General features: G+C 46.2%; 1 protein-coding gene across 10 annotated transcripts in view; it reads left to right on the top strand.

The window, feature by feature from the left end:
* The window catches only part of NAV3 (neuron navigator 3), a 505349-nt gene that overhangs the window by 420512 nt on the left and 72099 nt on the right, over positions 1-12738 (top strand). For all 10 annotated transcript variants that reach the window (XM_064141974.1, XM_064141975.1, XM_064141978.1 and 7 more), the window contains one exon: positions 11476-11614. In XM_064141974.1, coding sequence (XP_063998044.1) covers positions 11476-11614 — 139 coding nt within the window. The remainder of the gene's footprint in view (positions 1-11475; positions 11615-12738) is intronic.

The following is a 12738-nucleotide window of genomic DNA, read 5'->3' as shown; positions in this document are numbered from 1 at the left end:
GGACAACTCCTCCAGGTTTTTATTTTATTCTTGAAGTCACATCCAGCTTTCTGTGCTTGCCTGTATTTCACTGAGCAGTCATAGAATCACAGAATAATAGAATCAGCCAAGTGGGAAGAGACCTCCAAGCTCATCCAGTTCAACCTAGCACCCAGCCCTAGCCAATCAACCAGACCATGGCACTAAGTGCCTCATCCAGGCTTTGCTTGAACACCTCCAGGGACAGCAACTCCACCACCTCCCTGGGCAGCCCATTCCAATGCCAATCACTCTCTCTGCCAACAACTCCCTCCTAACATCCACCCTCTCCCAGTACAACTTGAGACTGTGTCTGCTTTTTTGGTTGCTGGGTGCCTGGGAGAGTAAACCAACCCCCACCTAGCTACAACCTCCCTTCAGTTAGTTGTAGACAGCAATCATAGAATCATTCACGTTCAATCCTAATAGCTTTTGCATCCCATTTAAACAGGAGTAACTGAAGTTCTCATGACTTGGGACTTCAATTTATTAGTTCCCTGTAGACTCATAGAATACTGTAGCATGTCATGGCCTTAGGAGACAATTTCAGTCAGCTGCACAAGGTTAATATCAGCTATGAAATACAGCTTGCTAGACAAAATGATGGTTCAGCAGTTGGGCCAGAAATGCCATGCCATTTGAAAGCCTTATCTCTCACACTGCTGCACATTGCATACTTACCAGGCTGTGCTTTGAAGCCTCCCTACACAAGAAGGATATTAGATGTAAATGAGAGTGGGCGAGAAAGCAGCAGCTTGCGAAATGGGGCCTGAAGGAATAAGAAGTAATTTCCATTTAGCAGATCCTGGCTTACCAAACCTTGTCCTCAGCAGCACAGAGCTCTATCTGGATTTGATGAGCTGACCAGAGCAGTGGGCTCACTTAAGGTGACTAATTATGTTTCTTTAATACTTGCACGGGATTCCTCTGTCTAGGGTGCACATTTTTCTTATCCCAGCTTTGTGCTGTGTTGTCTTTTCAGTCATTCAGGGGGTCCAAACTTTGGGGCTTCTTACTAGCTCTGTACACCCTTGTTATTCCACAGCACACTGCAACAGAAAACAGTGATTGCCTTAACTGTTAGGAGTGCAATTGCAGATCATTATAGAGGTTTTTAAGGCCAGGCTGGATGAGGCTCTGAGCAACCTGATCTAGTGTGATGTATCCCTGCCAGTGGCAAGGGGGTTGGAGCTAGATGATTCTTGAGGTTCCTTCCAGCCCCAACAGTTTTGTGAATCTATGATTCCGTGTTCCTTCCCTGTCCCAAAACCTAAGTTACCTCCTGGAGAGTGACCTGCTAAAAGAAAAATAGCACAAATTTCCAGTGGTGTTCAGTGCATGGCAGACAGTTAGCACACATATATACTATGCAAATGGTAATAGGATCACGGGATCACAGGATGTTAGGAGTTGGAAGGGACCCAAGGCCATCATCAAATCCAATCCCCCTGCCAGAGCAGGACAATCCTATCTAACACAGACCACAGAGGAATGCATCCAGACAGGTCTTGAAAGTCTACAGGGAAGGAGACTCCACAGCCTCTCTGGGGAGTCTGTTCCAGTGCTCTGGGACCCTTACAGGAAAGAAGTTCCCCCTTGTGTTGAGGTGGAAGCTCCTATGGTGCAGCTTACACCCATTGCTCCTTGTCCTATCCCAGGGAGCAGTGAGCAGAGCCTGTCCCCCCGCCCCCTGGCCAGCCCTCAGATACTTACAAACATTTATCATATCTCCTCTAAGTCTTTTCTTCTCCAGACTAAAAAGTCCCAAGTCTCTCAGCCTCTCCTCGTAAGACATGCTGCCATGGTTTGAGCAGGGCTAACTGAACAGACTGAGATCATTCTGATAAGGAGGCACAGCTGCAGAAAAGTGGCCTTGAGAGGCTAGCAGAGAAGCTGCCATGTGTAGCTGAGCTGTGTGAGGAGGGCAGGCTGGACAGCCCCGGGAACAAGCAATGTTGTGGCTAGCTGCGCAAAGAGGGATTAAGGGGGGTAGTTGGTCAGGTCTGCCTCTATGCATGTGGACAGCCCATGCTCTGCTGTGTAAGCCTATCAGAAGTACATGCCCCTGTGCTGAACTCCATGATGTAAGCACCATGCTTAGCTTCAGTAAATGGATTGACCACCTGTGCATCACATTGGTATGAGTCCATGACTTTCCCACTCCCGCGCAGCCTAAGTGAGGCCAGCTCTACAACATGCCATTGTCATCACAGGACAGTAGGAGTCCTCAGGGTTTGTATACAGCTCCTGAATCAGTTTAGCTACATAATCAGTCTAGGAGCTAGCCTAATTAAGTCAGACATTGTTTGGGTGAACCTAGGTATATATTGCTACAGAACTGTAGAGCCAGATTCAAAAGATCATCTTGAAAAGGCAGTTTAGTGTTTCAACATATGGTCTGACGCCCAGGCTCACTGCAAGGAGCACTTAGTACACATTATAAAAGGTAGGGGAAACCAAATAAGTAGTCTGAAGAGCTACAAAGCAGTGCATTTGGGTCTGGAACATGAATATTCATCAGATCTTGCTCCCCTAAAATAATCAGCACAGCCTTTCTTTGGGAAAAGCTGTCAAGTTTGACATACCATGCATTCAGGACCAGACTTGGGAATCATTAACTTTGAAATGGGAGAATCTTTTCAAGCAGCATTAAGCAGAGCGTTTTGGCAGTTTCCCACTAAATTTTCTTCAGCGTTTGTAAAGTTCAACGATTTCAGAGCAATAAAATGCAGTAATGTGTAAAAGATGGAGACGTAGGACTCAGGAGTCAATCAACTCCTCCCCCTTCAAACTCTGAAAACAAAAAGAGGCTAAAAAATGCACTCAATTAATGTAAAAAGGTAAATGAATCTCTCATATCTGGCAGTGTTAGATGAAGCATAGGCAATAGGAGACTTTCCTGCTTTACCTATGCAGATGTATTCTTCACTCTGCCTGCTGCCTGGAACACAAACCCTATGAGGAGAGGCTGAGGGAGCTGGGGTTGGTTAGCCTGGAGAAGAGGAGGCTCAGGGGTGACCTTATTGCTGTCTACAACTACCTGAGGGGAGGTTGTGGCCAGGAGGAGGTTGCTCTCTTCTCTCAGGTGGCCAGCACCAGAACGAGAGGACACAGCCTCAGGCTGTGCCAGGGGAAATTTAGGCTGGAGGTGAGGAGAAAGTTCTTCACTGAGAGAGTCATTGGACACTGGAATGGGCTGCCCGGGGAGGTGGTGGAGTCGCCGTCCCTGGAGCTGTTCAAGGCAGGATTGGACGTGGCACTTGGTGTCATGGTCTGGCCTTGAGCTCTGTGGTAAAGGGTTGGACTTGATCTATGAGGTCTCTTCCAACCTTGGTGATACTGTGATACTTTTTTAAAGGTTATTACACCCATTGGTAGTTGTAGAAGAGCTGTGCTCAGTAGCAGTACAGGCCATGTACTCTGTGCTGGGGGTTTTAGGTGAGCTGACACTGGTTTCCAGCCTGCAAGAGCCTGTTCTCACTGTGGCAACACCCTCTGCCCCTTCATTTCTGTGCCTTCTGATGAGTTTACATAGTCAGGGGGCAAAGACTATCCGAGTTTGAGGTTAAATGGGAGACAACAGGGCAATTTCAAGTGCCAAGTAAGCATGCAATAACCTTTGGAGGTCACTTCCAATCCAGACCATTCTGTGATTCTATGACAGAGTACTCAGCACAAGACAGCAGCCTTTCTCTGCTGGAGGAGCTGCACAGGGGAGGTTTTGCTGCAGGCCCTGTGCCACTGCTTAGGGTGCTCTCGTCTCAGCTGCTTACGTTTAGGGTAGAGACGATGCAGCAATTCACTTCTCCCAACTCTCTGCTCCCTATTCATCTCAGAGCTCTGACCTTTGTAGGTGACATCCATCCCTTTTTCATGCAGGATTTGAGCTTTGTGTCCCTCTCCACTGCAACTCCTATTTCCACAATCTCTTGCTGTCTGGTTGTCTTGCTGTCATTGCTGCATCCTAGTTCTTTCTGCCATATTACAGATCAGTATTTTCCCTTTTAGTTCTCCTAGCAGGTGGTGGAAGGGACTTTTGCCCTTTCTGTTATCTTTCCACCATTGCTGCAGGGCAGGTGGGTTTGAACTAGATGATCCTTGTGCTCCCTTCCAACCCTGACTGATTCTGTGATTCTACATGGAACTACTTCCCATAGGCTGCTTGAAATGAATGGGTGCTGTTTGTCTGCCTCGTAAAAGCATGAATACAAACAGAACAAACCAACCAACCCAGTAAGAAACAAAAAATAATAAATGAATGTGTATTCCAGGAACAAAATATCTTTTCTAGTTGGATAGGGATTATTTTATTCAAGCAACACTTACCTAAATTCCATTTTCCGAGTTCCTTCTGATTATTGATATGCTGTTACATATTCAGAGGTAGGTAGTGACTTTCTGCTGTCCTTATCATGTCACACTAAGTGTTGTCTTCAGAAATGTGCTAGTTTGAGGCTAGCTGAAACATTTTAGTGAGAGAAATTAGATTATAGGCTGTGAAAAGGAAACAATGGTGATGTCTGCTGCACTAATAGGCTTGCTGAGATGTGTATAACCAAGAGCATAAACCTAGATGACACACTGTGGCTCTCTGCTGCAGCTGGTGCCTGTACTTTTCTCCCTGGCCTGCTTTGTGTGTAACTAATCCTTCTGCTTTCTAACCCCCCCTTGCTGATCCTCTAAACTCAGTTTGCACGCAGGGCAAACTCTGAGATAAGTAAGGTAGAGGGGTGGAAAGGAGCTGGAAGGGTGGTTGGGAGCCCCTCCTGGGGACTCTGGTTTCTGGCAGGGCTGTTGTGTTTCTGTATCATTTTTAACACAGTCTCAAGTTGTGCCAGGGTAGGTCTAGGCTGGATGTTAGGAAGAAGTTCTTCACAGAGAGAGTGATTTCCCATTGGAATGGGCTGCCCAGGGAGGTGGTGGAGGCACCGTCCCTGGGGGTCTTCAAGAAAAGCCTGGATGAGGCACTTAGTGCCATGGTCTGGTTGATTGGTTAGGGCTGGGTGCTAGGTTGGACTGGCTGAGCTTGAAGGTCTCTTCCAACCTGGTTGATTCTATGATTCTATGATTTCTATCTATAGCTGTAGATATTGTAAATACCTGCTTATATCTTGTGCTAAGCTGTAAATATAAAGCTCCATTCCTTAATTTCCAGCTGGCTGAGTCTAGTCTGGGTGGTTTCATAAGAGAGGGAAGGGGGTCTGGAAATGACTTAGCTCCTCAGGTGTGGGTGTGCAGGTTTTGCAAGTATGTATAATTATCAAAGGAAAAGTGAATCTCCCCTGAATTAATTTTTTTCCTGTAGGCTCTAAAAACAAATTATTTCTTAAAGCACTTATTAAATGCTTGCAAGAAGAAATATGAAAATGCATTGACCTTGCAAAAACCTATTTTGCACTAATTGTGCTTTTGGGCTAGAGGTAATTTCTGTAGTAGTTTATAATTTTGTAATTGGATCTTCTTATTTAAAAAAGAAAAAGTTTCAATCATGAAATGCAAAATCCTCCCACAGTGACAGTGCATGGAAGCAGATGTATAAATGCATTGCTGTTGTGTAAAGAATTTTGCTTTGAATATGCTGAATGCATCCATTTTGAAATGTACATGGCATGATTTTCCCTCTGTGACCTCAAAGTGATTCAGGATTAATGCTTCAGTGGTTGCCTTGGTGTGGGTGTGACAGGTAATGCATTGCAGGTGGTGATGTACGAGCCCAAGTGGCTATGTTTTCATTTAGCTATGAGGAGAGAATATAGCTGCTACGAAATTTACAGCCCCTGGAAACTGATTCAAGGCTTGGACTTTGGCTCTCACAGTCTGTGGATTGAGACAAAGTATTTTGAATTCTGTGCCATCTTGAATGTGTCTGTGAAGGCTCAGTGTAGTTGTTTATGAATAATGAGCAGCTGAACTCACAGCAAAAGATTTAAAAGAAATTAATTCATGGGGAGTTGGACTTTGAAGGAGAAAATTTGCCAGCTGATATATTGGCATGCTAGTAAGGAGTAAAGCAGTCCAATTATTTTCTTATCTTTTCTTCTTAATGAGCTAAGACATCATTTCTGTTCTCCAAAGTCAATTAGGGGAGCAGTTTTAAAGTCTTTATTTTAAGCTGAATCCTGCCTCACTCTGCTGAAATGCATTCTGAAATACAGGTGCCAGAGAGGATGGTTCATGGCAGCAGCCTGGAGGGTGTGTGTTAATATTGCCTTTACTGGTATGCTGTAGAGAGCCAACATCCACCTTCATGGAGTGTGTTGTGGAGACTGATTTGTGCCTTACATTCAGTGTTACAGGTTTTAAGTGTGGGAGACTGAGTAACTTAAGCACAGAATGAATGGTCAGTGAGTTCTAGCTTTGACTTGCAGGGGAGCAAAGCTGGAGATGGGGAGGTTCAGGCTGGATGTGAGGAGGAAGTTGTTGAACATGAGAGTGGGGAGAGGCTGGAATGGGTTGCCCTGGGAGGTGGTTGAGGCCCCATGGCTGGAGGTGTTTAAGGCCAGGCTGGCTGAGTAGCAATCAGAGGCAACACTTGGAACTGGCTGATCCTTGTGGTCCCTTCCAACCCTGACTGATTCTATGATTCTACATACCTTCAGGATTTGTTGCCCTCCTAAAGTAGTGCATTTGGCATCTTCAGCCATCACACAATACACATGGAATATTGTGTTGTGTATTTCTGCAGGTCTTCATTAAGCAGGGTGTGAGCAAGTATTATCTGGCTCATTAATTGCATATTTGCCGTAGAGATCTGTTGCTTGTCTGCCTGCAGTGTGAAATAATGTCTTATTCTGCATAAAATATTCCTCATTCAGTTCATATCCTTCAGCTTGTGAAGTCAGAATTGGATTCTTTTCAAGTGGAGAAAGCTGAAAACTCGTGCAACACAAACACAGAATTGTCACAGGCCCAGCTGAGTGCAATTTATCTTCCCATTTGAGGGAGTACTTTTGGGAATAGATTTGTAATTCTTATTCAGCTCTCCATCTGTTAAGCACTGGGTGTGCTGTCTTCAGACACCTGGCTGTTTCTAGAACATCTACGTGGTAGAAAGGTCAATGTGAGGATTATCATGGAGAGATCTCTTCAGTAGTAACATGCACTAAAAAGCGAGACAGAGAGTGACAGTAGAGACTAAACAGTTGTGCAGATAGCAAGTTGTGAATTCCTCACCTTCACTGAGTACTTGATATGATCAAGGAGTTGGAGCTTTGCTTGAAGCACATGGAGCATTTTGTGAAGCTCTAGAATGCTGTTGAGGAGGGGTTTAAATCTGGGTTAGGAGTGAATTGTAATATACCCTGGATGAAGGACAGGAAGCCTGGAGGAGGGAATGCTCCCCACTGGTCAGTGCAGACTGGGTTAGGGATCAGTCACATGAATTAAACATTCACAAGTCCATGGGCCCTGATGAGATGCACCTAAGGATGCTGAGAGAACTGGCTGAGGTTATTGCTCTGCCACTCTCCATCATCTTTGCCAAATCGTGACAGACAGGAGAGGTGCCTGAGGACTGGACCAGAGCCAATGGCACTCCAGTCTTCAAAAAGGGCAAGAAAGAGGTTCCAGGAAACTACAGACCAGGCAGCCTCACCTCTACCCCTGGAAAAATGATGGAGCAGCTCCTGCTGCAGGGCATCTCAAGACACTTGGAAGAGAAGAGGGTTGTCAGGAGTAGTCAGCATGGATTTAACAAGGGGAAGTCATGCCTGACTAACCTGATAGCATTTTATGATGCCATAACTGAACGGGCAGATTCAGGGAGACCAGTGGATGTAGTCTACCTTGACCTTAGCAAGGCCTTGGGCACTGTCTCCATGACATTTTAGTGAGCAAGCTAAGGAAGTGTGGGGTGGAAGAGCAGACAGTGAGGTGGGTTAGGAACTGGTTACAAGATAGAGTTCAAAGAGTGGTGGGGAGGAATAATAAACTGCACCAGTACAGGCTGGGAGGTGATCTGCTGGAAGGCAGCCCTGTGAAGAGGGACCTGGGGATCCTGGTGGCTAACAAGTTAACCATGGCATATCAGTGTGCCCTTGTGGCCAAGAAGGCCAATGGGATCCTGGGGTGTATTAGGAAGAGTGTGTCCAGCAGGTCAAGGGAGGTTCTCCCTCTCAGTTTGGGCTCCCCAGTTTAAGACAGGGATCTGCTGGAGAGAGTCCAGTGGAGGGCTAGGAGGATAATTAGGGGACTGGAGGGCATGGCTGATGAGGAGAGGATGAGAGACTTGGGACTCTTTAGTCTGGAGAAGAGAAGGCTGAGAGGGGATTTGATAAATGTTTATCAGTATCTGAGGGCTGCCAGGAGTGGGGGGACAGGCTCTGCTCACTGCTCCCTGGGATAGGACAAGGAGCAATGGGTGTAAATGGCAGCACAGGAGGTTCTGCCTCAACACAAGGGGGAACTTCTTTCCTGTAAGGGTCCCAGAGCACTGGCACAGGCTGCCCAGAGAGGCTGTGGAGTCTCCTTCTGTGGAGCCTTTCAAGATCTGTCTGGATGTGTCCCTCTGTGATCTGTGTTAGATAGCATTGTCCTGCTCTGGCAGGGGTGTTGGACTGGATGATCTCCTTGGGTCCCTTCCAGCACTTTCATCCTGTGATCCTATGTGCCAAAGCATGGCTTTTGTGAGAGGAGGTAAACAGTGCAGAGCTAAGAGTAGCCTTTCTCTCAGTTCCATCCTCTTCCTCGATCTCCCAACATGGAAGAGGGGACAGTCTGTGTTTCACGAGAGATAGGTGACTTGTTTTCTGTCAGCTCTGGTGGCTGTATTGTCAGGGGATCTCTTTTGATGACACTGCACCTGCTAGACAAAAGCTAGAGACAAGAAAATAAAACTCCTGGAGATACTGGCTTCCTGCTGACAGTTGATTAGGCTGCAGAAGAGATACTCCCTTTGTTTTTCTGTAGCCTAGAAATCCATTAGGTCTTCTCCAAGCTATTGCTAATGCTTTGGCTAGCAACAGCAGGTAGGTTGAATGGATTTCCCTGCCAGTGTGCCAAGTGTGATTGCAATGAAGCATGAAGCACCCTGTTTTAATGACTTGCAGTAGCTCTTGCTTAGGCCAGATGCTTCCTTCTTCTTGTTCTACAAAAAAAGGCACCAGAGTCTTTCACAGTAAGTGAATAACTAAGAAGTCAGAAAACTAATATTTATAGTACACTGTAATGGAGGGTACTGATGAATGCAAGATGGTATTTTTCCCAAATTATTTTGTGTAATTAATTTTGATGTTCAAGATTCTCTTGCCACCCATCCAGTATTTTTTAATAATAACTAGACTCTGTGCAATGGTCATGAACTGTGTTTGGTTCTGGGCCCCTCAGTTCAAGAGAGTTGTTGAGGTGCTGGAATGTGTCCAGAGAAGAGCAACAAAGCTGGTGAAAAGCTTGTAACACAAACCCTATGAGGAGAGGCTGAGGGAGCTGAGGGTGTGCAGCCCAGAGAAGAGGAGGCTCAGGGCAGACCTCATTGCTGTCTACAACTCCCTGAAGGGAGGCTGTAGCCAGGTGGGGTTGGTCTCTTCTCCCAGGCCAGCAGCAACAGAACAAGGGGACACAGTCTCAAGTTGTGTTGGGGGAGGTCTAGGCTGGATGTTAGGAGGAAGTTGTTGTCAGAGAGAGTGATTGGCATTGGAATGGGCTGCCCAGGGAGGTGATGGAGGTACTGACCCTGGAGGTGGTCACAAAAAGCCTGGCTGAGGCACTTAGTGCCATGGTCTAGTTGCTTGGCTAGGGCTGGGTGCTAGGTTGGACTGGATGATCTTGGATGTCTCTTCCAACCTGGTTGATTCTATGAAAGCATTAGTGTGATGGTTTGGGTGTTACTCACCCCCCCACTCTTTGGAAATCACCCAAACTAGACTCAGCCGAGCTGAAAATTGAATGAAGCTTTGTGTTCACAGCTTAGCACAACACACAAGCAGGTATTTACAGTATATGCAGTTATATATAGAAATATACAAGTAAAAAAGTAATACAGAAACACAACAGCCCTCCCAGAAACCTGAGTCCCCAGGAGAGGCTCCCAACCACCTTTCCACCTCCTTTCCACTCCTCTACCTTATCCTAGAGTTTGCCTTACATTCAAGGTGAGTTTGGAGAATCAGCCAGGGGGGTTAGGAAGCGGAGGGATGAGTCACACAAACAGCAGGCTAGAGCCCAAGAGCAACTCTCTTATCTGTGTTTGTGTTCTTGTTTTTACACATCTCAGCAAGCCTATGAGTGCAGCAGACATCACCATTGTTTCCTTTTCTCAGCCTACCATCTAATTCTTCTCACTAAAATATTCCAGCTGTCTTCAAACTAGCACAAGGAATAACTGGATCTAGAACAAATAACTAGCTATAATGCAGCATTAAACTCAATTAAACTGGAAGAGAAGTTCTTGTGGTCAGTGACACTGCTTGCCCACTAGATGGACATAGGAAGCTCCTTTCTGTTTAAGACAGAAGGCTAGGATTCAATTAGATTCAATTACAGAGTTTTGATTATTTACTCACAGAAATATTATATTACTTGAGGGCTAATGACAGCTTCCAGACAGCACCTAAATGCTTGCAGGGGCTTCTATCGATGTTCTGTCAGCTGTTGAGGCTTTTGGTCTTCCCAGGCTCTTAGCAGGGGTGCTGGGAGAGAAGCAGACAATCTCTGACCTGGCCCAGGTTCCTCATGGCCCCAGATTCAGCAGTGAGGCTTGCAGAGGAGCAGGCAGGATGTCTTGCAGATGCGCAGTGTTAGCAGAAGACTTGCAGGTGTCACGTTGGCTAAGCAAGCCCCTCACGTGGAGGTATTTGGTGCCTATTCCTGGTAAACTCAAAGCAGTTTCCAGGCAGACAAACCTAAAGTATCAGGGTTTGCTACTTTGTGGCACAGGTAGCTTATAGCAAAGCATGGTAGGATGCAAGGAGGCAGTAGAAGAATTGCTGCCAGAAGGAGAGAGAGTACAGTAAGGCAGAAAGCAGTGGCAGCAACAGCAAGCACATTGTCTCTACCTGCTCATCTCTTTTTATCAGTGTAGCCTGAGTCTAGTGGGCCTTTGGACACAACTTAGCCAACCAGAATGGCAGGTAGCCAACCTTAAACATATTAGGTGAAGTTAGGGCTTACTTTTACCTTTTAGAGCAGAACACAAAGAGGTATATAAACATGTGCAGGTACCCTATAAACAAGTTTGGGCAGACAAGGTGGCACCAGGGGCCTTTTGTCTTCCTTTTTTTGCAGTTGTTTCTCCCAACAACAGAAGGGGGGGAGCAGAAAACATGTCTGGGCAAGACAGGCCATATTCAGGCCTACTCTGGCCCATTCAAGCTTTCCATGACATACACCAGGAAATATTACTGAAACTTTTCTGAGAAGCCTCTTGAAGAAGCAGCAGCAGCAATCACATCTAGTGGTTTTGAGCTGCCTTCTGCCTGTGGAAATGCTGTGCATAATGTACGTGTGCTTCTTTCTCTGCAGCTGGGACGACAGCAGCTCAGTGAGTAGTGGCCTCAGTGACACTCTTGACAACCTCAGCACCGATGATTTGAATACCACCTCATCTGTAAGCTCTTACTCCAACATAACTGCCTCTTCAAGGAAGAACACTCATGCCCAGGTGAGTAGGTTTACGTTGACATTTCTTGCAACATCCCACAAGTACGCAGGATAACAAAGAAAAAAGGTTGGCATCAATGCCTCTGAAGCAAATGAAATACTCTTCTTTTATGAACTCCCCTGTCATACTCATGTGGAAGTCTGGGGGTACTGGTGGACAAGAAGCTCAACATGAGCTGCCAGTGTGCTCTTGCAGCCAAGACAGCCAAGCAGATCGTGGGCTGCATCAAGACAAGTGTGGCCAGCAGGGCAAGGGAGGTGATTCTGCCCCTCTGGTCCGCTCTGATGTGACCCCACCTGGAGCACTGTGCCCAGTTCTGGAGCTCCTGCTACAAGAAGGATCTGGACATGCTGGAGTGTGTCCAGAGAAGGGCCATGAGGATGATCAGAGGCTGAAGGAAGAAGCCGACAGGTGGCAGAGCTTCTCCCCATTTAGATCCAGGTATCTCATAGGCCCATAAGCTGATTGCATATTGTCAGAATAGAGTTCTGAACAATGTACATATGTGTGTGTGTGTATTAGCCTCTTGTGTGGGTATTGCAGTATTTCTTCCCACCTACCCTCAAAATTGCAAGTGATGAACAAAATCATATGAGTGCTTGCAGGACTCAATTTCCCAAGATACAGAAAGAAAACCAGAAGAGTTAGTGCCAATAGAAAACTCTTCTCTGCTTTGCCATCTCCTCCTTACAAGCAACGAAATTCAAGACTGAACACTCAGCCAGAACTCTCGGAAGAGTTGTTGCCTCCAGTGATTTGATGTCAAATAGTCAGGACATAAAACTGACACTCCCAGTTCCACTGAGACTCCTGCAAGCAGCCATTGCTTGCAGTTCAGAGATCTGTTTTGTAGTTGTGCCTTGTGTCAGACTTTGCCAGCAGGAGAAGACCAGATATTTGTCATTTCCTCTAGACAATAAGTAGATAAAGTTACTCTGGAAATTAATCTTAACTTAATCTGCAGCAGGGCAGACTTCAGAGCAGTGCTGAACTCGCACAGATGCCAGCATCCTTCAGCCTTTGCCGTTTCTCACCTCTTCAGGGTCTTCCACAAACATCAAGGGCCAGCTAGTCCTGGCTTACTTATTCCACTGTACCATCACTATCATCATCAAGACTGTGAA

Source organism: Pogoniulus pusillus, chromosome 4 (genome assembly GCF_015220805.1).
Source record: "Pogoniulus pusillus isolate bPogPus1 chromosome 4, bPogPus1.pri, whole genome shotgun sequence".
Lineage (NCBI taxonomy): Eukaryota > Metazoa > Chordata > Aves > Piciformes > Lybiidae > Pogoniulus > Pogoniulus pusillus.
The sequence above is the reverse complement of the archived record's forward strand: the minus strand, read 5'-3'. Positions and strand labels throughout refer to the sequence as shown.